Raw genomic sequence first — 26,612 nt, forward strand, 5'->3', positions numbered from 1 at the left:
TGTCAGACAGATAGATTTTGGCATGACTGAACACGCTGTAGCCTGGGATGAGAGTGAGTTCTCCTCACAGCTCAGTCAATATAAAAACAAGCTTACGTGACATGACTATTGGCACAGATATCGTTCCAATAGCGGGAGATGCTGTGCCTGCGGCTGGAGGCGTGCTGCTTGATTCCTCCTCATTCTGCCAGACAAGCGCCAGTCAGTTCGCTCAAACCAAATCCCTGTCTCGCGGGGATCAGGCGAGCCCGAGACACTCAAAAAGACACAATCAATACGTCTTCTTCAGAGCCCGGCAGTCCGAAAGCAGACTCTAACGATTTATTTCAGATTCAACATTGATATCTTTTTTTTCCACACATAATCTAGGAAGGCACAAGGAAGTGGAATGTGACGGGTCTGGAAATAACATGCGACACCTACTGTATAAAAATGACAAAAGACTTTAAAGTTGTGCAAACTTCTGCTGAAAGTTGAGAGAAGTTTATATATGAGCAATAACACACGAGTAGCAGTGCGATATGGCTGTATATCTGCACTGGTGAGAGGCATGCGTTAGTGTAACGGAGGCCAGCTAGTGTGTGCTGTGCAGGTAAATCTCACTCCTCTGACCTCTAAAGGACAGACACTAGAGGCCAAGGTCTTTAGCCTCCTTGATAGAGCAACCGACTCCCATGTGGAAGGTCGCCGGATCGATCCCAGCTCGAAGCAGTTTGGGTGGCGTAGGACCAGCGGGGTTACATTGATGCCGTGACCCAGATGGAGGTGAGGTTTAGGGGGGTGAGGGTAACGGAGGCCAGCTAGTAAGTGCTGTGCAGGTAAACCCCACTCCTCTGACCTCTAAAGGTGCTCTAGCAACAGTCGCTGAAGGCCATTGTCTTTAGCCTCCTTGTTAGAGCAACCGACTCTCATGCAGAAGGTCGCCGGTTCGATACCAGCTCAGAGCGGGTTGGGTGGCGTAGGACCGGCAGGGTTACATTGGCACAAGGCCACAGGAACTACTTTCCTCCGCCATTCATTCGCATCTGCAGCTGACGTCAGAACAGCAGAAGCCGTTACTAATTCACCGATGTCACTTTAGAGCTAGTGTTTGAATGACTATAGCGTAATGTCTAAAGTGATGACAAAACAGCTGATTTTGCTCACATTTTAAGATTATAAAGCTGAACGTGAAATGAAATGCCATCCGTCTACAATGATATCTTCTTACAGTGTTATTCTACAGAATTTCTCTGTTGCAATTGGGATATCACAATAATTAGCCCCGAAAAAAAGCAACGAATTCACTACCAGACTGCTGTTGAGTTTGCGATAAGGAAAAACGCTAAACACATGCGGACTTTGCTTCTTTCTTTCTGCCAACACAACACACATTCCTGATATGCGAGCAAATCTGTATAAATACAGCACTACAACATACAAAAGAGAGAGGTCAACTTAGAGTGCATACCTGCCAACATGTCTATGAAAATCTGGGAGACCGGGGGGGTAGGGCTGCACGATATTGGAAAAAATTGACGTTGCGATATTTTTTTTCCCTGCGATATATATATTGCAATATTTTTTTATATATATATACTTAAGATATACTTTTGCACGCATTACATACAGTATCACTGTTTTATCTGCTGCACCACTGACTGTAAAATTCTTCCACAAAGAACTAGAGCAAGTTTTTTTTTTTTGGCTGGTGGAGGATCAAGAATGACTCAGCAGCAGCCTCACTCATCTATTTAGGTGCCTTAAAGTTAATAAGTGACAGGCATAGATGTATATATCTATGAGTGCCGGGAAGCTATGCTAAGGTTAACTAGCTTAGCATATATCTTGCTGTCTGCAAATGACAATAATTTAAACGTACCATAAAACTCCTATGTCCATACAAGTGCATACAATTAGCCCCGAGAAAAAGCAACACAATCACTACCAGACTGCTGTTGTGTTTGCGATAAGGAAAAACGCTAAACACATGCGGACTTTGCTTCTTTTTTTCTGCCAACTAGGGTTGTAACAATATACCGGTATGACGGTTTACCACGATTTGAACGTGCACGATTATCATACCATGAACAATTGCATATCAACGGTTTTAACCCTTAAAGACCGAGACAGCCGCCCGCGGCTAAAAATAAGTATTGCTCTTAAATGTTTAATAACTTTTGATCCGCTGATCCGATTCATACAATTCAAAGATTGGCATAAAGAAGAGAATCTCAGCTTTCCAGTGATGTATCACATAACATTCGCGGACTTTCAGAGGCTCCGGAATCAGTGCGGTTACGTCATCAACATTTGACAACGCTGATTTGACAAAGAAACGCTCGTCACTGTGTCACAGACATGATACATTGATGCATTGTCCCTCCTCCATGCCCAGATTGGTTCAAACTCGCTATATCACAACCAATAAGCATAGGTTTCGCTTTTGTTTGTGGACCAAGCTTTTTGAACAACACGGAATGAGAGATAGGCATACATTTATGCGCGGCTAAATAAAACGCAAAAAAAAAGTTTTGCATGAAATAATTCTCATACTAAGTACTTTTGCATGCACAGCAGCACAGAAACATGACAAAACAGTGACACAGCAAAGACGAACTGCTGCTCTTGCTGTTTTCAAAAGACACAAATGAAGATGCAGCTGTTTGTCTGCATTGCATACAACCACATCCAAATCCATATCGATAGACAACCATATCCATGCTGGCACATAAAACCTAAGGATGTTCCATATTGGATCTAGTTTCGTTATGTAACTATTTATAGTATAGTAAATATTTATATCTATTTTTTTACTGAGGATTTGCACCATGTTTATTTGGACTTTATTTGGACTTTGACACATTATTTATTATTTTCTTATTTTTATTTGTTCATTGTAAGTGGTGTTGTTTATAGTAACTAAAAATATATTATATGGAAAAAGTCAAATTTGCTTCACTGTTCTATTATTTTGTAACATTTGTAACATACCGTATACCGCGAAACCGTCAAACCGTGGTATTGTTTTAGACGATTATCATACCGTGAAAAATTCATACCGTTACAACCCTACTGCCAACACAACACACATTCCTGATATGCGAGCAAATCTGTATAAATACAGCACTACAACATACAAAAGAGAGAGGTCGACTTAGAGTGCATACCTGCCAACATGTCTATAAATATCTGGGAGACCCGGGGGATAGGATGCAACGGGTTTTGTGCGGCCGCTGCAATCGGGTACTGTACCAAAGTTGGCAACCCAGGAGTGTTTACAGACTGTACCAAAGAGGCGGGTGAGTGAAATTATGGGAGTTTTCCGGAAGGAGTAAAAAAAACGCGATGTTTTCGGGAGATTGGTCTGAAATACGGGATACCCCCATGAAAAACAGGAGTGTTGGCAGGTATGGTAGTTTACCAGTTTAATAATGATTTGACCAGCTATAGCTTGAAATCAGACTGTTATAATCTTCTAAGCATAAGGGCTTATTATGCGGTTCTGTCGCCATCATGGGTTTAGAAAATGTCAACAGTCTTTGGTCTACTACACTACGGCAGGCTAATGGCCACCGATGAGCTCTCTCAGAAATTGTAAATATTTTAAAATAGGCACTATTCTTGCAAATAAACTGCACAGTTGCAATCTAAACAACTACATACTCAACTAAAAAAGCCTCAAAAGTACACTTTGTTGTCTAATAGCAGTAACATTTTTCAAACTGCAGAGTGTCTCTCTGCTTGTTGCTGGCTGTATGTGGGCGGAGTAATACACAAAGATGAAGGGTGAAGAGGCCTTTGTGTGATGTTACTGGCAAAATATCACACACGGCTATCAGCCAATAAGATTCAAGAATTAGACAGAACTGTTGTATATATATACACACACACACACACACACACACACAAATATGAGCTCAAACCCTTTCAAGTTGGAGGGTCTCCTTGCAAGCTCCCTCCACAGATTCTCAATTGGGTTTAAATCGGGATTCTGGCTGGGCCACAGCAAACGTTGATGTTTTTTGTCAGTTAACCATTCTGCTTCACCAATTCTTCAGCCTGGCAGTCCAAAAGCAGACTCTAACGGTTTATTTCAGACAACAATCAAACTCTATACATGGGTTAAAGGCATAAAAAGTTTTGTCTTCGAGCATCCAAATAAAAATACAAGAAGCATCATTGTCGAAAACAAATATTGCTAATCTTTTATTTACATTTGTTGAAAAAGTGTCATGTCCTAAATTATTCATACCCTTCTCAATAAATAATAGATAGCATTTAAGGGCTATTAAATCAACACTTACTATTAATTGCTGACCAGCTTTTTAGCTTTTTTTCAGTAAATTCAGAATAGATTTTAAAGCATTATTACTTATCTCTAAATCACTAAATGGCCTAGGACCTCCATACATAACAGATATGCTCACTGAATACAAACCAAACAGATCACTCAGATCTTTAGGATCATATAAACTAGAAAATCAGTTCAGTTAAAGTGGGGAGAATCGGCTTTCAGCTACTGACAGCGCCACCTACTGCTGGAATCAGCTTCCAAAAATGATCCGATCTGCTCCAACATTAGGCACGTTCACATCAATTCTGAAAACACATCTGCTTAGCTGTGCCTTTACTGAATGAGCATGGTGCTACATCTGACAGATCACATTATTATATTTTTCTTTTATTTATTCATTATTTTATAGCCCATTTTAATCTGATTTTAATCATTTTTATTATTTGGTTTTATTTCTTTACACTTGTCTCTATTACTCCAGCTTTTGTAAAGCACTTTGAATTGCCACTGTATATGAATAAACTTGCCTTGCCTTTAAGAATATAAAGGCTAACATTTATTTTTGACATTTACATGCGGTCTAAAGCAAATACTTAATATTGTATGGTCCTATTTTAGCCATTTCTTGGACTGTTCATCTTATTTCCATATACAAGTTAGCCTCAAATAAACGTTGAGTGTAAAAAAAAACGTTTGACAACTAGTCTGACAAAAAATCCCTTATTATTAGCCTATTATTAGTCTTAGTAGTAGTAGTAGTAGTATTAACTTAAAATGTTTAAGGTTCATCCCTTTTAGCTGTGAATTCCAACATTTCTCGTGTATTTTCATGTAAATTTACTCTGAGATTCACTATTTTAAATTACATATATGGACATATGTCTTACTGAGCTATCATATTGTCATGCTTCTAAAGAAGGGCGCTTAATGTAGATCCCTCGGTGAGCTGTCATGTGAAAGTACAAGGTGCAATGTCAAATGACGCTAGAAAAGCTTTATAAAAGCAGTTCCGACGTGAAATAAAGACAGAATTAAAGTAGTCAACAGACAGCAGCGAGTTGCTGAAAATAAGTAAAGTCTTACCGATCATGCTGTCATCTGTTAAGTCGCAGATTCGCTCTGTGTGACTTTGGTGTTTGTTGACATGTCGCGTGCTCGCTCAGTGCCTAAGCCGCGAGTGATCATGGGAAATGGAGTCCCAGAGCCCATACTCTGCAGGCTTATTAAAATAGTTAACAGATAAGATGGAGAATGATACATTTTCTGAATTTATTTTAATTTATTGCAGCTGCAACAGGTATAGTTTCAATTAAAAAGGGGCTGGTAGGATGACAGAACTAAAGACGTGATACATGAGAAACTACATTTCCTAGGTCGGGAAACGTCACAGGAAGTTATTGTTTGCGGAGTAGGAGGACCAGCGTGTTTTGCGCACGTGGGTTAAGATTACAGTACAAGTGTCAGAGCAATCCTTATTAAGATATATAGTTTATTCCATTAAGTTTTCTTCAGTTTGATAGGGATGATCAGACCGAGTGAATCAGGTAAATTGCTGTTCAAAATTAATAATATAGCTCATAACGTAATTATTAATAAAAATAATTATTATTATTAATCGATTAATTAATTGTTAAATTACAACGTAGTGAAAAACTTCTAAAATCGTTTATTCACCTTAAACTAAATTAGCTATTTTAATTTCTTGAATAAGTTTTCCAATTTTTTGCTCCAGTTATACCAATATGAACTGGTAAACCAGTATTGCAATTGGTAGTTGATATTGATTATATTTTATTTAATATATTTTTAACAAAGTAAAGCTGACATAATTTATAAACATATATTATCCATAAGTTACATAAAAAATGTTAGAGCATTATTTATTTACTGAAATAATTTAATATTTTCCCAGCAAGATTCATTCATTTTTCTTCGGCTCAGTCCTTTTCATTGGGGGTCGCCATCGCCACAGTCAGGTACAAGTGGCAGAAATGAGTTTCCTTCGCAGGGTGGCAGGGCAGACCCTTATAGATAGGGTTAGGAGCTCTATCACCCGGAAGGAGCTCGGAGTACAGCCGCTGCTTCTCCACATGGAGAGAAGTCAGCTCTAGTGGCTCGGGCATCTGTTTTGGATGCCTCCTGGACGCCTACCTAAGGAGGTCTCCCAGGCATGTCCCACCGGGAGGAGGCCTCAGGGAATACCCAGGACACGCTGGAGGGACTATATCTCTCGGCTGGCCTGGGAATGCCTCGGGATTCCCCCGGAGGAGCTGGAGGCAGTGTCTGGGGAGAGGGAAATCTGGAGTTCTCTCCTAAGACTGCTGCCCCAGGATAAGCGGATGAAAATGATGATTAGTTTATGTAAGTTTATTATTTTGTCATTTTAAGTAACTATGGCCAGTAATTTGAATTCCATGGAGCCTTAAAGCCAAAATAATGTGACGTGAGTCACGTGACATAACTGAACGGTAACTGACATTTAAATCTTTGATGCCATATCATCGTACAGAGCGGGAGAGACGGAAGAGAAAGCAGGCGTCATTGTCATTGTCGCAAAATATTAAACATATGTTCAAAAAGACTGTCAAACAAGGTAAGGCTAATGTTACTTCCTAACAAATGAGAATCTGTCCCTAATCATCAGGTTCTAGGCTAACTTGCCGCATTAGTCGGGGCGTCCTGTATATTGGGCATTATTGATTGTGTATTTGACCTCCCTTTTTTTGTTTTTTGACTGCTATGCTATTAAAATTTTGGAAAATAACTGTCAGGAAACAGACCCGGCGGCGCAGTAGGTAGTGCTGTCGCCTCACAGCAAGAAGGTCGCTGGTTCAAGCCTCGACTGGGTCAGTTGGGGTTTCTGTGTGGAGTTTGCATGTTCTTCTTACGTTCGCATGGGTTTCCATTCGGGTGCTCTGGTTTCCTCCATAGTCCAAACACATGTGGTACAGGTGAATTGAGTAGGCTAAATTGTCCGTAGTGTATTTGTGTGAATAAGTGTGTATGGATGTTTGCCAGAGATGGGTTGCAGCTAAGTAAAACATGTGCTGGATAAGTTGGTGGTGCATTTCGCTGTGGTGACCCTAGGTTAATAAAGGGACTAAGCTGAAAAGAAAATGAATGAATGAACTGTTTAAAGAAGGCTTTAAAATCAAATGGAGTTATCAGTCAGTGTCAGTGTTTTTGAGGCTGTTTACACCTGCTAACTTCATTCGTTTTATTCTGATCGGATATAAATAAAAGTATAATAGTTACCAATATTGTACATATTGATTATCACAACATATTGCATTATTGAATATCGCTATATGTCTACCTAAAAAAATAAATAATAATACATTCGCACATGATCTTAGTTAATAACTTGACAAAACAGTATTTTTTTGTACTGAAACAGTATGCACATGATTCCAGAAGACAAGCTAATCCAGCACAAACTATTTCATAAAATGTCACCAAAATGTTGTGTTTAAGCTTCTTAATCAAATACAAAATGTGGGGAAAAAATGCAAAAATGTCCACTTTTAGATAAAAAGACCCCCCCTCCCGCACACACACTTTCACTAGCCTGGCTACATGCCTGTTATTATTATTCATTTGTTTTAAGATAAAACAGTGAACCTGAATTATTACAATATAATGATGTAAAATGATGTTTTATTTATTTTTTTATCAGTGATATGTTATAAAGCGGTAATAACTTCATTTATCGCAATCAATTTGGGTAAAATATATCGCACAGCAAAAAATAGAAAAAATAGATATCGTGACAGCCCTAGTTAAAGGTTCATTCCACTGTGGCGACCCCTGATAAATGAGCACTGAGCCAAAGGAAAATGAATGAAGGAATGGTTCAGTGGTTTGTCTATCCTATATCAACATTTGGAGGTCCTCATGTTGCTACATTCACTAGTGTCAGCCTATAAGTTGAACGTGCGGCTTTTTCTTTAGTTGTTTTTTAATTTAAAGTCATATTTTGATTTGCTCTGTCAATGCATTATTCAGTTCAAAGACAGAACCGTTTAACTCTTACAAACAGGATTTGGTCCGTCCCAGAATTGCTTGCCCTGTTTGATGATCTATCGCGTGGAGATGTTTGTTGTGTACGCTTTAATAAATGCAAGAACCTGTTAAATCTGGAAGAGCAGAAAATGATTTAAACCTCATTAATATTCAAATTGAAAAGGCATCGATGTTATGTTTTCTACATCTCTACAAATATGATGTGGCATATAACAACTGAACTCGCACGGTAAAATGACTGACTAAACAGGATTCAATTTGCATATTAATGAGCTAGATGACAGATTATAATATTTTGCTTTTCCCCCTCGAGGGACAGACTCCTTTTTAGATGTTTATTTTTTTTTCTAGGATTGCTTTAAAGGAAGAAAAAACGAGCAAACAAACAGACAGAGAACGTAAAGAACAATAGAAGTTAATTTGATCTTGTGTTCATCAGGTAAACATTTTAGTCCCGTGTGAGATAGAAAACAGTGGCGCTGTGAAAACAATCATGCGTCTTTTTGTTTTGTAGCCTGTTACATGCCAATGATTATTACTGCCTTCGGGTCCTGTCAGATTAATTGTATTTATAATTCTCACTGTATAATTTGAACACATTTGTTTACTGTCGATTAAGCTAAAAGTTTCAGAATCTACCTAAAGTTATACTTATTTATGGCCGGTTTTCCGGTACAGTAAGGCAGTGGTTCTCAAAGTGGGGGTCGGGAGCCCTTGAGGGGGTCGCGGAACAATGAAGGGGGGTCGCCTGGTGATTTCCAAAAATCTACTTATTATTATTATTAGGCCATAAGAATTACCATATTTTATCCATAACCAACTGAAGAGAAACAGTCGTTTATAGTTACTATAGTAGCTTATTTACTTGTTCTATTGGATTGCGACCCCTGGGGTAAATACATTATATTAAAGACAGCAATAGCTTCAGATGCAGCAGATTGATTTTATAACACCAGGTTAAACTTTCTGGCCCATTTACAGCACTGAAATACATAAACGAAGAATAGACTTTGGTCTATTGGAGTGTGTGTTCGCCATTGCATGCAAGTTTTCTGTATTTATAACCACCTCAGAGGATATTGGGGGTCGCGAGTCTCTGGCATTGTTATTTTAGGGGTCGCGTGCTGAAAAGTTTGGGAACCCCTGCAGTAAGGTACGGTACGGGTCCGTAGGGGTCCCCCTTATCAGGCTTGCACTTCCACTGCCAAAAGGATACCAATGCGAGCTCTCGGGAGAAAGTGAAACTGCTTGCACTTTTAGACGGGCTCAACAACAGGACACGGCAGATTTTGTTCTTCTTGGCTTTGTGGCTGTTCATCAAGACAACGACAAGGTTTGTTTAAGCTTGGGTCGACCATGGCTCGTTATTATATGTTTATATTATTATGGTGTAATGTCTCAGCTGTCTATTTAAAAATGGCGCATCCTTTGTTTTCGTTTTCATGCTTGGTCAAAAGCTAGTGACGAATCTCTGCACGTGTAGCTTCGCCTTTTTGTACACTTTTGTAATGCTATAGGTACCCTTTGCAAAGGATACTCAAAAAGTGATATGGTACAGTTCGCTTTTAGGTACTCTTTTAAACCACACTACACATACATGTTTTTGCATGTGTACTTGCGGCAAATATGACAGGAGGTTAATATATACTGCCTTATGGATTTCCAATATCCTACTGTACTAAATAAGCCAGATTTAACATCCACAAACTGGGATGTGTGTTTGAAGCATCCTTGTACTGACACTGTCTGGCTGTGCTGATTCCAGGGGTTATGAATTACATTTTGATTTTACTCGTTCATTCATTTTCTTGTCTGCTTTGTCCCTTTATAAATCCGAGGTCGCCACAGTGCAATGAACCGCTAACTTCTCCAGCAAGTTTTTACACAGCAGATGCCCTTCCAGCTTAACCCATCTCTGGGAAACATCCACACATACATTCACACACACACACACACACACTCATTCACTACGGACAATTTAGCCAACTTAATTCACCTGTACTACATGTCTTTGGACTGTGGGGGAAACCAGAGCACCTGGAGGAAATCCACACGAACGCAGGGAGAACATGCAAACTCCACACAGAAACGCCAATTGAGCCGAGGCTCGAACCAGCGACCTTCTTGATTTTACTGTCTATTACAAACATGCACTATTTTAAAAATGTTATACTTGTAAAACTCAAGAGTTGGAACAGATCTTTTTATCCCAGTTTCTTAGCAGATCCTGTTCTGTGGACATTTTTACTATGGAGGCATGTTCATACACAGCTGTCAATCAATTTGGTGGGCGGGAAAAACCACATTCCTACGTCATGATGCGGTAGGCGTCAAAATCTTTGCGATTTGGGTCGTATTTTAACATCAGCTAATTAATAAAAGACACTTCATGAGTTTATATACCTCCAATGTGTGGACACATTATACTTACACACGGTTCTGTCTAAACAGCTTCCAAAAGTTGATTTTGCATCATAGGCACCCTTTAAATAAATTAGTATATCTAACTTTTTCCATCAGCAAGTGAAAAAAGAAAAAAACTACTTTTATATATATATTTTTTTTATTTAAAACTGAACACTATAACAAGCACAGCATGACATAATTTTGATTTTCAAGCAACAAACAGGAAGTTCTCAGAAAAAAATTAAATAATGCAGCATTTTTCAGGTTTCTGTGTTAAATGCTTAACAGTCTTGTTCGAATATGAAGGCATTTCTTCTAAATGTTGGCTATGTTGGGAACAAGTGCCCTTCTCAGAACTGTCATTTGCCTGTCTGTCAACTTAAAAGGTGAAAAATTTGCACAATGAGGCTGGAGGGCAGGATGTAGTTTTGCATTGTCAAATGTCATTTTATTTTTTGCAATTACACAGTTCAGGAAAGGAGAAAAAAAGACGCGACAATAGCAGAAACGTTTCCTTGTGTGTTCTTAAAATGAGAGGATTTTTACCTTTTATTGCCCTTTTAGGCATGATTTTTCACACCTAACAGTAGCTTGTGTTCTCATACTGACACTACACTGTAAAAAACGATCTGTAAATTAGCATTTTTCCCAATTTTGTGATTCATCTATTTACATTTCTCCATTTATTTATGCTTTTGAATCGCATTTTGAGACCTTGATCTTTCTTCTGACAACTTTTAACCTTAAAAAGTTTGAAAAAAGTGACTTTTATTAGCATTTTTTATAGTTTAAAGTGCTTTTAAAAATGTTTAATAGCAGGCTCATTGTCAGGGTTCTGCCACTTTGGTCTTGTAAATTCTTGTTTTGGTGGCAGAGCTCTGATACTACTCAGGTCTGGTCCTGTTTCTGTCTCTGTGTGCGCGCGCGCCGTCGTGGGTGTACGCAGAGTGTGCGCGCTTCTGCTTGACGCGGCCGCGCGCGCGCTCTGCGTCCCTCAGACGCGTGCGCTCTTGTACTCGTGTTTGTGTTTTCGTCTGTCAGCAGCATGGTGTTTCATTCCCAGCGTCTCAGTCTTGTTGGTTTCGGTTTTGGTCGGCGCTGGGATGAAGCATGCACGTTGCGTGTGTGAGCGCACGGTGAGTGCTTTCATTCATCGTGTGCTCGTGTCTTGCGTCTTTTGTCAAAGCACGTGGCTCGGTGTTTACATTGTGGTCACGTGTTTTTGTCGTGTGCTTCAGTGTTGTGTTATGTGAGGATGGCTTGTATTGTCTCTCTGTGTCATGCGCTCTCCCGTCTATTGTCTAGTCCCACCCTCCTTGTTAACCCATTATTAGTTAATTGTGTTCACCTGTGTGTCAATTTACTTTTTGCTTTTATAATCCCCCTCATGTTTTCAGTCCTTTGCCAGTTCGTTGTCTACACTTCCCGTGTTCCTGCTCCAGTCTTGCCTTCTTGTCAGCCCAGCTAAGTTTGTGTGTTTTGTTAATGTTTTCCCCCTCGGGGTAGTTTTTTTTTTGTCTTTTATTTTTATTTTATAATTAATAAATACCCATTGTTTCTTTGCACTTGAGTCCTCGCTCCTTTTCCCCACCGCGACCGTGACACTCATTCTAAAAATGTACCACTATATACATTTCTGGAGAGCGCCAAATATGTCCAAAAGGTACTTTTTTTTTTTTTTTTTTTTTTTTTTTTTTTTTTTTTGCGTTTTTTGTTTTCTCGAATACACCTGAGGCTGCTGTGTATGCTTTTTGAGATCTCAAATTTCTTTCGCGATTAGATATGGAACGATAACCATTTTCAAGCTATACTGTGGTTTGGAAAAGTCAAAGATCTAAAACCGCCAATTTTTTTTTGCTATACCGTTCCTTAGGTATGTCTAAGAATTTTTATTTATGTTTTTTTTTTTTTTTTTAGGACAACAGTAACTTCAGCAGAAAAGATCTCTAAAGATTTAGTTTGAAATTGTACAGAAATCTGTGTTTCTGAAGCAAACAAAAACAACAGAATAATTGATTCAATGATTTATTTAAATGATTAAATAAACGAAATGTTGTCATACGGGCCAGCAGTGTCCCTGCATATGGAAGGTTTAGCTGGTAAGCGTAAAAAGGAAAGGCATAGCATTTGTTTTAAAGACGAAATGGAGTCATACGTACTTCTGGCTACATAATTCGTGATCTCCAGAAATGTATATAGGGCTACGTTTTCTGAATGAGCCTATGCGGGCTAAATTGTCTGGGTTGGTGTTGCAAATTATGCAACAAAAACCTTGTAATAAATTGCCAGTATATTTTCTGATATTTTACAGACTTATTTTTCTATATACTATTTCTTAAACATGATGTTATTTCAAACTACTAAAATGTCAATTTGTTAAACTGTAGGGTTGAATTTTTAAAATCAAAAGTCGACAGAGCAGAGATCAGTGCAACTGTAAATTGTGAGTTAAAACTGTAACTGTTAATTAAAATATATTTTACAATGTACCATATAAAACAGATTAGATATTTATTGCCTAAGCTTACCCGAGCTTGCAGAATTTGTTTCTGTCACTTTCACGCAGTGTCACCATAGAACAGCACATGAACTTATTACAGGGACAATTCCCCTGGAGCAACCTGGGGTTAAGTGCCTTTCTCAAGGGCACAATGGTGATGGCTTATGGCTCACTCAATGCTGGGATTGAAGCTGCTTTAACCACTACTACACACCACATACACACTCAGGTCTACCGGAAGACCTTTAATCAAGATTCGCTTACACTGTAATGGCACTTTAACACTAGAGCCCCTATTCCATGAGACCATGTGAGATGATCAAGTAGATGATCTCTCTGACTTACCGTGAGGAAGATTCTTTTGGAGCTCACCGATCGATCGAAGGCAGCCAAATGTGCATTGTTGGAGATTTCTGTTAAATAATGAAAACACAGGAACTGACCAAGTAAAAGCTCTCATTTTAAAGCACTACCAGCTTAAGTTCCTCTGGTTTCAGGTACTGCAAGAGAGAAGTATGCAGAAAATCAATGACTGGAGGAATAGTAAGTTTGGGATAAAGTACACCCAGGAGGTTGTTATCAGAAAAAAAATTCTGACAGGTTTATCTGCAGCCCAACTCAAAGCAGAGCACTGTTGTATAACACTAAAGGGCTTTATTCTGTAAAAACAACCAACCTTGATGTACATATCCCACTTATTACACAAGGACTTGCTACAAAACATAAAAAATTGAGAGAAAACATTGTTGTGAGTTGTAGTAATTCTTTAATTAAATGCAAAGCTGACGGAAACAAAAAACAGCTGATGGAGTATACACTAACCTGCGCATTATTCAGCCACAAGATGGCGCCAAACAGCCAAAAACGCAAAGCTGACAGATGAAAACAGCTGATGGAGTATACACTAACCTGCACATTGTTCAGACACAAGATGGCGCCAAACAGTCAAAAAACGCATAGCTGACAGAACCAAAAACAGCTAATGGAGTTTAAACTAACCTGTGCATTATTCATTAAGAAGATGGCTCCAAAAATTAAAGACTGCAAAGCTGATAGAAACAAAAAACTGTGGCTTAATCACTCAGAAGATGGCGCCAAACAGTCAAAACTGCAGAGCTTACAGAACTGAAAACAGCTGATGGAGTATACACTAACCTGCAATTTATTCAGTCACAAGATGGCGCCAAACAGTTAAAAACACAAAGCTGACTAAAACAAAAACAGCTGATGGAGTATACACTAACCTGCGCATTATTCATTAAGACGATGGCTCCGAAAAGTCAAAGAACGCAAAGCTGACAGAAACAAAAACCTGTGCGTTATTCAAGATGGCGCCAAACAGTCAAAACTGCAGAGCTGCCAGAACTAAAAACAGCTGATGGAGTATACACTAACCTGCACATTATTCAGTCACAAGATGGCGTCAAACAATCAAAACGTAAAGCTGACAGATACGAAAACAGCTGATGACGTATGGGACGTATTTGGTGATCTCCAGAAATGTATACAGGGGAATGTATCAATGATAAGCCTTGGTTGAAAAAGCTAGAAGTTAATACTATGAATTGTGGCCTAAACTAAAGTGTTTCCGGAATATTTTCTTTTGTGTTCGTTGGAAAATAAAACTGAGACAGGTTATAAGGATGATTAATTTTTAGGTGAACTATCCCTTTAATGCTTTCTACCAAGAAAGGTCTATGACACTTGGAGAAAATAATCTGGTTCATCTTAATGACAGTTGCTCAGCTGACACAGGGCCCGAAGAGGAACCCGTAATTTCTCTATCAGTCAATTTCCATCGATGACAAACCTAAAAACACTGCACTTCTTCTGAGCCTTGTTTGTGGCGCACTTTGGCAGCAGGGTGACAGTGTTCTTCAGCTGTTCTCTGCAATTACATTGGCAAACAGCAAGATCTGTCCACTTTTCCACTCGGCTGGGGGTGTTACCTGCTCAGAACAGGTTGTTTCCACTGACTTTGGTGTTTTTTCTGCATGAGTTGGCCCACTAACGTCATAGTTCAATTCAATTCAAGTTATATCAACAAGTTTATCAACAATAATTATTTTTTTTCAAAGCAGCTTTACAAATGATGCACCCGATTGCATTACAATTAAATTAAGTTAAAGTAACAAACACATACAAGTTATTATATATAAACATAGTTAACCTACAGTTTTACAGCATATAGGTGATGTCTATGTGTACATGTTTAATGAAGTGTATTTAAGTGTATGTGTTGTTCTTGAAGTCCTCGATGGTTGGCGTCGTCTCTTCATCTCTTCCTATGTGCTGTTTTTGAAGTCTTCGATAGTTGGCATCATCTTTTCTCAGGTCTTGAATCCCATCCCATCAATCTCTGGAGGCCTCCGGATGGGTAACCCCAGTTGGAAATAGAGAACAAAGAAAATAATTAGCATAGCTGCTGTTTATAATGTATTTGAACAAGAGATATTAAATGTCAATGCGAAAATGAAGTGTTATAAATGAAGATAGGAGTTATATAAACAAGATGTAACAATTATATAAAGCAAAGTAGTATTTATATACAAAATGTCTGGTGCATTAAGACAGGAGGAGTATGTCCTAGAGGTGGTTTGTCAAGCCCACTTACCAGCATGGAGCACACTCATGCATCCTACAGTTATGTAATGCATTATGTTTATGCTTTACTAAAACGAGAGGTCTTTAGCTTAGTTTTGAACTGAGAAAGTTTGTCTGAGCCATGGAGTTTGTTAGGAGCCATAAATAAGAAGCTTTGACCTCCTTTAGTAGACTTTGCTATTCTAGGTACTAACAGAACCGTAATGCTGTGCACTGGTTCTGGAAAAAAATATTTGGGTCCTTGGGTTAAAAAAAAGAAAAAAAAAAGAAATTAACAAGTCTTCACACAGTCTTCTGTGAGGTCCGGGTTGAGGGATAGGGTTGGGGTTAAGCAATAGATAGTTTTTACTGTATAAAAACAAACTAAATCAATGAAATGCTCCTACAATTGTCAAAACAGTATGTATCCACAACATTGGATCTATGCTGGCCTTTAAAAAACAAACTCGTTAAAAGTACTTGTTTTTGAAAATGTTATCATTATCGCCTTTGTGAAATCATTGACATCCAATGCATTCATATTATGTGGTCAGTCTAGAGCAGGGCTGTCAAACTCAATTCCTAGAGGGCCGCAGATCTGCAGAGTTTAGTTCCAACACACCTATCTGTAGGTATGAAACAAGCCTGAAGCACTGAATTAGTTTGATCAGGTTTGTTTAATTAGGGTTAAAACTAAACTGTGCAGAGGTTTTTATACTCTGAAGGATTTAATTGCTGGTCAAAGTTAAATAAGTTTAAATAAGAAATGTACAGAGAATATATATTTCCAATGATTTCATTTGACCATATTTAGACTTCAATGGCTATAATACACCAAAAAACGTAAGTGTATATATAAATATGTTGCAACCCAGTGTCACACAACCAGCGATCGCTTTCCAGAGATCGCTGGTTCTCACACAAACTTCAAGACTACTACCGCATTTCCCAGGACTACATTTTCATACATGCACTGCTCCCAGACACCCATGCTCATTCATCTAGCTTGATTGCACACACCAGCTGAACCTTGTCATAGTCTGATATCACACCACTTATAAGCCACTCATGAACCCTTCCATTTTGCAGAGTCTTGTTTTCCCAGTGTGACATTACAACGCGTTTCTCCTTGTCTTGTTTTCTCCGTGTTTAGACCCTAGCCTTGTTTACCCTTGTTCTCCAGTTTAGCTGCCTGCCTTTTGACCTGTTGCCTGTTTATACCAACTACGATTCTGGACTGCCTTAACATACCCGTTTGCACCTGTATGACCACTGCTTGCCTGACGCTGAATAAACCTGCATATTGGATCTTACCTTCTGTTGTATCTGTCACTCTACCCCGTCGTTACGCCCAGGCTTATTCTGAAAACATACCTCTGTATACATTTCTGGAGACCATCAAACACGTCTTAGGAGGTATGTTTTTTGCAGTTTTTGTTTTCGCCAATCCACGAGAGGCTGCTGTTTATGCTTTTTGAGATCTCAAATTTCTCTTGCAAGTGCCATTCACACCTGCTCTTATCTCGTAAATCCACCAGAGGCCGATGTCAACTGACTCTTTGACTGACTGGCTGACTGACCGATTGACTGACTTACCCTCCCCCTTCCCTAACCCAACCAATAGTATTTTAGAAAACACGGATTGACATGCCCACCCATTTCCCTAAACCAAACCAAAAAATGTATAAAGCAATTCAGAAAAAGAAAAGTCCTTGTCTGATTTTTACCACGTTATTTATCTATTTATTTTTTGGCTTCTGTTTTTCTTCTGCGTCTCAAGTCCACCGATGTACTTGGTGAGCTAACAAGACAAACTGATAACAGCCGGAAAGCCATCTATATGGAGGTAACCAGTCAGCTTTTAAGCGTGAAAAGGATCAGCGTCACACCACCCCGTAGCATTTATTTAAAAGACGAAATGCAGCCATTTGTAGTTCTGGCTACTTGATTGGGGATCTCCTGAAATGTATATTGGGCTATGTTTTCAGATGTTGATTTTTTGGTTACAGTTGTAAGTTGCAGACTGGAATCAAAAAGGGGGAAACGTTTTATGAGGGTGCCTGCTTAATAAACAAGTATATCTTGGTGGTTGTCCCATGGCATTACTAAAATAGTAGATACTTTTACACTACATTTTTGTCTAATAGTACTTTTACCTGCACTCCTTCCACCACTGATGTAGAGTCGAAGACTAAATGTCAACAGCGTCTGCAGTGTTCTCCTGTGATAGGTGATGAATAACCGGAGACCTGTTCTTCCCGCCGTACGCTCTTTGTCCTCTCGCCGGTCACTCTTCCTCCGGGAGCCTTGCTGAGCGTGTAGTAAGATAAAGGTAGGTGTGAGGGGATTCGCTCAATACCTGGATCGATGTCTCCACATGCCAAGCAGCTCTCGCTCACAGTTGGGTCTGCCTCACCATGACTGCCTGTGTGCTTCTGGCATCTGTCTCACATGCAAGCCTTTCCCTCTTTCCGCTGTCTTTTATACAGCGCTTTTATCTGATCCTGACCTTTTCCCAAATGTGTTTTGTTTTCTCAGCGTGTTTCTTTCTTCTTTTTATTGAGACCGTACAAAAGTGTGACAATATAATACATCACAATCATATTTGCATCTCTCTTTCAATTTAAAAGACAAGAATAACAAACAAAAAAAGCAATACAAAGCAAAAAAGAAAGAGAAAAAAAGAAATACACTGGTAAAAGTATCTGTAAATTAGCAGTATTTTGTGATTCATGTTTTATTTTTCCCCATTTATGTATGTTTCTGAATTGCATTAGGAGACCTTGATCTTTCTTTCAACAACTTTTAACCTTGAAAAGTAAAGTGACTCTTATTAAGACTCTTAATAGTTTAAAGTGATATATTTTTTTAGTTTGGTGTTGTATAGTACTCTACAAAAACATACATTTTCTGTTATTTTAAAGACTTATTTCTCATCGGCCACTTTATTAGGTACACCTGTCCAACTGTTTGTTAGTCAGGCAATCACATGGCAGCAACTCAAAGCATTTAGGCATGTAGACATTGTCAAGACGATCTGCTGCAGGTCAAACCGAGAATCAAAATGGGGAAGAAAGGAGATTTAAGTGACTTTGAATGTGGCATGGTTGTTACTACCAGACAGGCTGGTCTGATTATTTTAGAAACTGCTGATCTACTGGGATTTTCATGCACAACCATCTCTAGGGTTTAAAGAGAATGGTCTGAAAAAGAGAAAATATCCAGTGAGCGGCAGTTCTGTGGGCGAAAATGCTTTGTTGATACAAGAGGTCAGAGGAAAATGGCCAGAAATGCAACAGTAACTCAAATAAGCACTTGTTACAACTGAGGTCTGCAAAAGAGCATCTTTGAACACACAACACGTCCAACCTTGAGGCGGATGGGCTACAGCAGCAGAAGAGCAGAAGACCACCACCCGGTGGTGCCGCTCCTGTCAGATAAGAACAGGAAACTGAGGCTACAATTCACACAGGCTCACCAAAATTGTGCAAAAGAAGATTGGAAAAACGCTGCCTGTTTTGATGAGTCTTGATTCCTGCTGCTTCATTCGGATGGGTTCAGAATTTGGCACCAACAACATGAAAGTGTGGATCCATCCTGCCTTGTATCAACAGTTCAGGATGGTGGTGGTGGTGTGGGGGATTTTTTCTTGGCACACTTTGAGCCCATTAGTACCAATTGAGTATCGTGTCAACACCACAGCCTACTTGAGTATTGCTGCTGACCATGTCCATCACTTTATGACCACAGTGTGCCCCTCCTCTGCTGGCTACTTCCAGCAGGATAACGCACCATGTCATAAAGCGCGAATCATCTCAGACTGATTTACTGGACATGACAATGAGTTCACTGTACTCAAATGGCCTCCACAGTCAACAGAGCTTTGGGATGTGGTGGAACTGGAGATTTGCATCATGGATGTGTGATGCTATCATGTCAATATGGAGCAAAATCTCTGAGGAATATTTCCAGCACCTTCTTGAATCTATGCCACGAAGGATCAAGGCAGTTCTGAAGGCAAAAGGGGGTCCAACCCAGTACTAGTAAGGTGTACCTAATAAAGTGGCCGGTGAGTGTAAATATTCATTCTTATACATTATATTATTTCAAACTACTAAAATGTCAATAAAAGTCACTTTGTTGTTTCTTTGAGCGTAGAGTTGAATTTTCAACATCAATAGTCTACAGAGCAGAGATCAACATCCCATAATACAATTCACAATCGTGAATTATCGAAAAACACAAAATCCAGAAACTCTTAACTAACAGGTATTTTTCACAGTGAAGCACAGGTTGTTTTAAATAGATTATTCTAGATCTAGAAAATTGTTGAAAATACAAGTCATCCTTAGAAGCAATGCACCAGATCTGGTATGACAACGGTTTGTTTAAATAAATCTTTGGAAATGGGGGATTATGTACATGTAAATAGGCCAAGTCGGTGTCAATTTCTTTAATTTTTTCGTGTTGCTTTCTTGCTTTTTTCTTTCTGTTATTGATTTCCCTTTTTGTGGCTGCTTTTGTCACTCAACAGCTGTGTTTTGTAGTTGTGTATTATTTATTAAATTCATCAAGTCAAGGCACATCTAGGCTCAGGTGTTTACTGCGAACAGCACTCTTGGCTGGAGGCCAGAGCATCAAAGCGTATAAGAGACAGGCCATGAGGTGAAAAATGAAGGGAAATTGCAAAGTCTGACATCGCTGCAGTATGAAATAAAGTCATTTCTTTAAGTTAGAAAAACAATTATCTGACGAACGAATACAATTTCTGTTTACAAACGCTTGGGGTACTTGGGGAAATTCTATAAGTTGAAAAGATTTGACAGTGTTTGGGTACATTTTGTGTCTTCAAAATAAATCTTTAATTAATTTTTTAAAAACTTGAATGCAACACTTGAATCCTTAAAAAATGTAGTTAACTCTCAAATGATGTTTGTTTGTGAATTAAAGGCTGATTTGTATTTCTGCGTCAAGAGCACGCTAACGCTCCACCACAGCCTATGCGTGAATGCGTAGCCCTCGCTGTGGCCATTGGTTACGCTGACGCGCATCTCTCAAAAAATTTAACTACACAGTACAATGACGCGTAGCGCAAGCTCTGTGATTGGTCGGATTTGTAGCGCTGATGAGTGTGGATGGAGGTGAGAGCTGCGCGAGCCTGATGGAGCGAGTGTTTACAAGTGTCAGGTCCCGTGAAGGAGCTCCAGATGGAAACTGTTGTTTTGTGTTTACCTTTTGAATGATGTTGTTGCACGTCCACCGATTCCCGTTATTTACTTCTTTATTGAATTTTTTTTAGCATTTATTTATGTCTTACGTGCTTTCTGGAACGGGCGAGGCAGTGGCGCAGTAGGTAGTGCTGTCGCCTCGCAGCAAGAAGGTCGCTGGTTTGAACCTCGGCTAGGTTGGCGTTTCTGTGTGGAGTTTGCATGTTCTCCCTGCCTTCGCGTTGGTTTCCTCTGGGTGCTCAATTTCCCCCACAGTCTAAAGACATGCGGTACAGGTGAATTGGGTAGGCTAAATTGTCTGTAGTGTATGAGTGTATGTGTGGATGATTCCCAGAGATGGGTTGCGGCTGGAAGGGCATCCACTGAAAAAACTTGCTGGATAAGTTGGCGGTTCATTCCACTGTGGCGACACTGGATTAATAAAGGGACTAAGCTGGCAAGTAAATGAATGAATGCATTCTGGAACAGTTCTTCGCCAAACTCCTGTTGTCGCCGTCAACTCCTCTCTGGATCTCAAGTCCAGCAGCGTCCATGGCGAACTAGCGAGCAAACTGGTAACAGTGGAAAAGCTGTCCACATGGAGGTAAACGGTCAGCTGGTAAAGAAACATGAAAAGAAACATGCCGCCCTGTAACATTCGTTTTAAAGACGAAATGTTACCATACGTAGCTCTGGCTACATAATTCTCACTCTCCAGAAATGTATACAGGGGTACGTATTCACAATGAGTCTGTGTTGAATTAGTTTTCCTAGGGGAACAGACTGGTGGCTAGCTCCTAAAACTAAGCTTCTAAAAGTTAATATCTTGAAACATACAGCAAGTTGAGTCTCTTTTGTGGAGTTGTTTTTCAATGCACAACATTAGCATGCTACATTTTGAAAAAGCAGCTACTGTATGTAAGTTAGAGGCAGTTTTTGTATGTTCCCTACTGAAAAAAAACAGCTTAAACCTGCCTAGACTGGTTGGCTGAACAGCTAAACCAGCTTGACCAGCCTGGTTTAAGCTGGGCATAGCTGGTTTTGGCTGGTCATTTCCCAGCCTAACCAGCTAGGACCAGGATGGAAACTGGAAACCAGCCTGGAAGTGGCCAAAACCCCTCTAAAACCAGCCTGGTCAACCAGCTAAAACCAGCCAACCAGCCTAGGCTGGTTTAAGCTGGATTTTTTAGCAGGGTTGAAATATCGCTATCGCTAATCCTTGGAAACACAATGTGAATTGAGTCTCATTTATAGAGTTGCTTTCAACATGCAACATTAGCATGCTACATTTTGAAAAAGCAGCTACTGTAAGTAAGTAAGAGGCAGTTTTTGTATCTTGAAATATCGCTATCGCTAAGTATCGATAATCTTTTGAAACAATGCAAGTTGAGTCACATTTGAGGAGCTGTTTTCAACATTAGCATGCTACTTTTGAAAAAGCAGCTACTGTACGAAAGTAAGAGACAGCTTTGTACATTGAAATATCGCTAAATATTGCTAATCTCTAGAAACACAATGCAAGTTGAGTCTTTTTTTGTGGAATTGCTTTCAGTGTACCCCATTAGGATCCTACATTTTGAAAAAGCAGCTACTGTATGTAAGTCAGAGGCAGTTTTTGTATGTTGAAATATCGCTATCGCTAAATATTGCTAATCTCTAGAAACACCATGCAAGTTAATGTAAGTAAGTTGCATGTAAGTAAGAATGCAGTTTTTGTAGGCTATGTTGAAATATCGATAGCGCTAAATATCACTAATCTCTCTCTGCAAGTTGAGTCTCATTTGAGGAGTTACTTTCAACATACAACATTAGCATGCTACATTTTGAAAAAGCAGCTACTGTATGTAAGTAAGAGGCAGTTTTTGTAAATATCGCTATCGCTAATCCTTGGAAACAATGTAAATTGAGTCTCATTTATAGAGTTGCTTTCAACGTACAACATTAGCATGCTACTTTTGAAAAAGCAGCTATTGTACGAAAGTAAGAGACTAAATATATTGACTAAATATCGCTAAATATTGCTAATCTCTAGAAACACAATGCAAGTTGAGTCTTTTTTGCTTTTAATGTACCCCATTAGGATGCTACATTTTAAAAAAGCAGCTACTGTATGTAAGTAAGAATGCAGTTTTTGAAGGCTATGTTGAAATATCGATATTGCTAAATATCACTAATCTCTTGAAACACAATGCAAGTTGAGCCTCATTTGAGGAGTTGCTTTCAACGTACAACATTAGGATGCTACATTTTGAAAAAGCAGCTACTGTATGCAAGTAAGAGGCAGCTTTTGTACGGTGAAATATCGCTACTATATTTGGCAGCACTCCAGTTCAAAACAGCTAAACAAATTCTCTCAGCTTTTCATCACGGCTTGCGCTCAGCTTGCTCTTAGACTCCCGCTGTTGTGAAGTTCCACTCGTAGGTGGATGCTCTTATCCATTTACTGTCTCTGATTTACAGTTCCCATCCACTTCCATGAGCCCACTCTATTCATTCAATATCTCTCCTTTGCTATTTCACGTCCCTGTAGATGGAAATATTCTTTTCTGCGACTGTTATCGCCCCATGCAATAATTCAATTTCTGACACCAAATCATCAACGCGATCAGTGTGTATCTCAGAGGTGTGTCGGGGATCGGAATGCATGGGGATGTGAATGATTTGAGAGGAAAAACCCTTCAAATGTGGAATGAGGATTGAGAGTGGAGTAGCTGGCTGGTGACAGCCAGGGGGGGGGGCTTTTTCCGACAAGCTGATCTCTCTCATTCATCATCATTTGGCTTTTTAATGGTCTGACAGGGCTGAGGAACTGCTGTGTCGCTCTCTCTGCGTCCCTCTATCTCACTCATGAGCCTCCAACTGTTGTCGCAGATATGGAGTCAGATCAGTCTCAAAATATATTACATTTGCAAAATTAAAATTATGCACAATTCACATTTACGAAAACCCAATTCGGAAATTCAAAGCACAATTGGTAAATTTACAACACAATTCGGAAATACCCAAATCCAATTCATAAATGTTTAAAAAATAAGTCAATATGCAAATACAATTCGCAAATTCAAAACAATCCGTAAATTTAAAACCCAATTTGTATATACGCAAATCCGTTTCATAAAATTGAAAACACAATTCGTAAATACGTAAGTTCGATTAATAAAATTCGAAAAACACTTTGTAAATACGCAAATCCACTTAGTAAATTAAAAACAATTTGTCAATATGCAAATACAATTTGTAAATTTAAAATACAATTCGTAAATTTAAAACACAATTTGTAAATTCAAAGCATAATTCATAAATACACAAATACAATTAGTAAATTCAAAACAATATTCATAAATTCCGAACAAAATTCATAAATACCCAAATCCAATTCGTAAATTTTCAAAACACAATTCATAAATACCCAAATCCATTTACTAAATTCTAAACAGTTCGTAAAATAAATTCACAAATCCAATTTGTAAATTCAAAACACAATTTGTTATTAAAAATATCCAACTTGTAATTTCAAAACAATTCATAAATTTAAAACACAATTCATAAATTTAAAACACAATTCGTAAATTTAAAACACAATTTGTAAATTCAAAACACGATTCATAATTTTAAAAAACAATTCATAAATACACAAATCCAATTCGTAAGTTCAAAACACAGTTCATAAATACACAAATCCAATTTGTAAATTCAAAAAAATTTGTAAATTCAAAATGCATTTTGTAAATTTAAAACACGATTCATAAAATCAAAGAACAATTCGTAAACTTAGAACAGTTCCTAAATACCCAAATCTAATACGTAAATTCGAAACAATTTGTAAATTCAAACACCATTACGTAAATTCACAAATCCAATTTGTAAATTTAATACACATTTGTTAATAAGCAAATCCAATTCGAAAATTCTAAACACAATTTGTCAATACGAAAATCTAGTTCGCAAATTCAAAACACAATTCATAAGTACGCAAAAGCAATTTGTAAATTCATAATGCAGTTTGTCAATACGAAAATCCAATTTGTAAATTCAAAACACTATTCGTGAATTTAAAACACAATTTATAAATATACAAATCCAATTCACAAATTTCAAACACTTTTTGTAAATTCAAAACTCAATTCACAAATGCACACATGCAAATCATTTGGAGAAATATTTATAAATTTTACTTGTGAATTCACAAATTGTCTTTTAAATTTACAAATTAGTTTGGTGTATTTATGCATTTTGAATATATGAATTTGAATTCAAATCATTATTTGAATTGAAGTAAATGTGAACTGTGCCATGTATGTATGAGTTTTATTTTTGCAAATGTAGTATTTTTGAGACACATCTAGCTCCATATCGCAGTGTTGTTCTCCCCCTCCGCAGATGCCATGCTGGCCTGTTTCCCGTTGGCACCAAGGGGCCAGATTGGTACCGGGATCAACTCCAAGCTGTCAGAGATCCGCCTCGGATCCAGGAAACTGTAGCAGGGCAGTTGCAATTGACAAATATACTGCACGTGTCAGAGAAGAGGGACTTGTTATGTCGGAAAGTAATTTCGCTGCAAATGGGTGTGCACTGGTGGGCTTTGGATTTTGCCATCGGCGACTGTCGGGATGAAGATGTTTGCTGAGGATTTGTGAAACGTACTGTATGAGATTCGGTAACACTTCTTAATAACTACACACCATAAATCAATTATTAAGCATTATCAAATAGGGATTTCATTATTTGTTAAGCATTAAGTTTATATTAATAGATGTTAATAAGCAGGTAATAAACTGCTACGTATTATTAGCGCTACAAATCAAGTCATCTTAACATATTTAAGCATTTATTTAATGTAACAAAATTCCTTTTTGGATGAATACATCAAGAAAACAAACAAAGATTTAGCATCTTTTTAATTAAATTGTTCACCTTCAGCTTCAATAAATACAGAGCTGGGGTCACGTCAAAATTTCCTTACCTTGTGTATTTTTTCCAATATGGTTAATTTATTTCACAGTATCTATAAAAGTACTTTTAAATATATATATATTTTTACATTTAAAAGCCTGAAACACTGACAAACAGCTTCTTAATATGAATCAGTGTAAGATATATGTAAAATTAAGCTCATGAATCTCAATAGAAGTGCATTTAGGGCAGTGGTACTAATCCACCGGGCCGTGGATTGGTACCGGTTTGTGAATCTGAAATCTGAAACTGATCTTGACCCGAAAGCAAAGTGCAGCATTTATAACAAAATCCTAACAAATCCAAATGCTGATGTATGATTAAACCTTTCAAGCAATAGTCATGGAACCATCATTGAAAGGATGACTTGTAGAATATAGTCTGCACCGAACCCACTTTAACTGTATTTGTGCTTGGGCTTGTTGCTGCTTGTACACCTGAAGAAAGCAATGTGACGTTTTTTCATTGATTTCTGTGAGATTGCAGGGAGTCTCTGGTAGGGGTCCCGTTACCTTTTCTTTTTTTCCAAAGAGGAGCATTAATCCTGACTCCCCGAGGGTCTTACAGCCCGCAGTGCAATGCACCCTTAAGAATAAATTGAACGTGAGGCTCCATTCAATTATATCCACTTTATAAAAAAATCAAGACACTTTCCTTTTCCCCT

The 26,612-nt window shown here is 38.4% G+C and overlaps 1 protein-coding gene across 1 annotated transcript in view; it reads right to left on the minus strand.

Annotated features, from left to right (window-relative positions):
- Positions 1-5,442, minus strand: part of prkn (parkin RBR E3 ubiquitin protein ligase) — a gene marked incomplete at its 5' end in the record, with an annotated part of 163,018 nt that extends 157,576 nt beyond the window's left edge. Inside the window, 1 exon segment of the mRNA NM_001423707.1 lies at positions 5,360-5,442. Coding sequence (NP_001410636.1) covers positions 5,360-5,366 — 7 coding nt within the window.
- Between the last annotated feature and the right edge of the window lie 21,170 nt (positions 5,443-26,612).

The sequence above is a fragment of the Danio rerio genome, chromosome 13 (genome assembly GCF_049306965.1).
Source record: "Danio rerio strain Tuebingen ecotype United States chromosome 13, GRCz12tu, whole genome shotgun sequence".
NCBI classification, from domain to species: domain Eukaryota; kingdom Metazoa; phylum Chordata; class Actinopteri; order Cypriniformes; family Danionidae; genus Danio; species Danio rerio.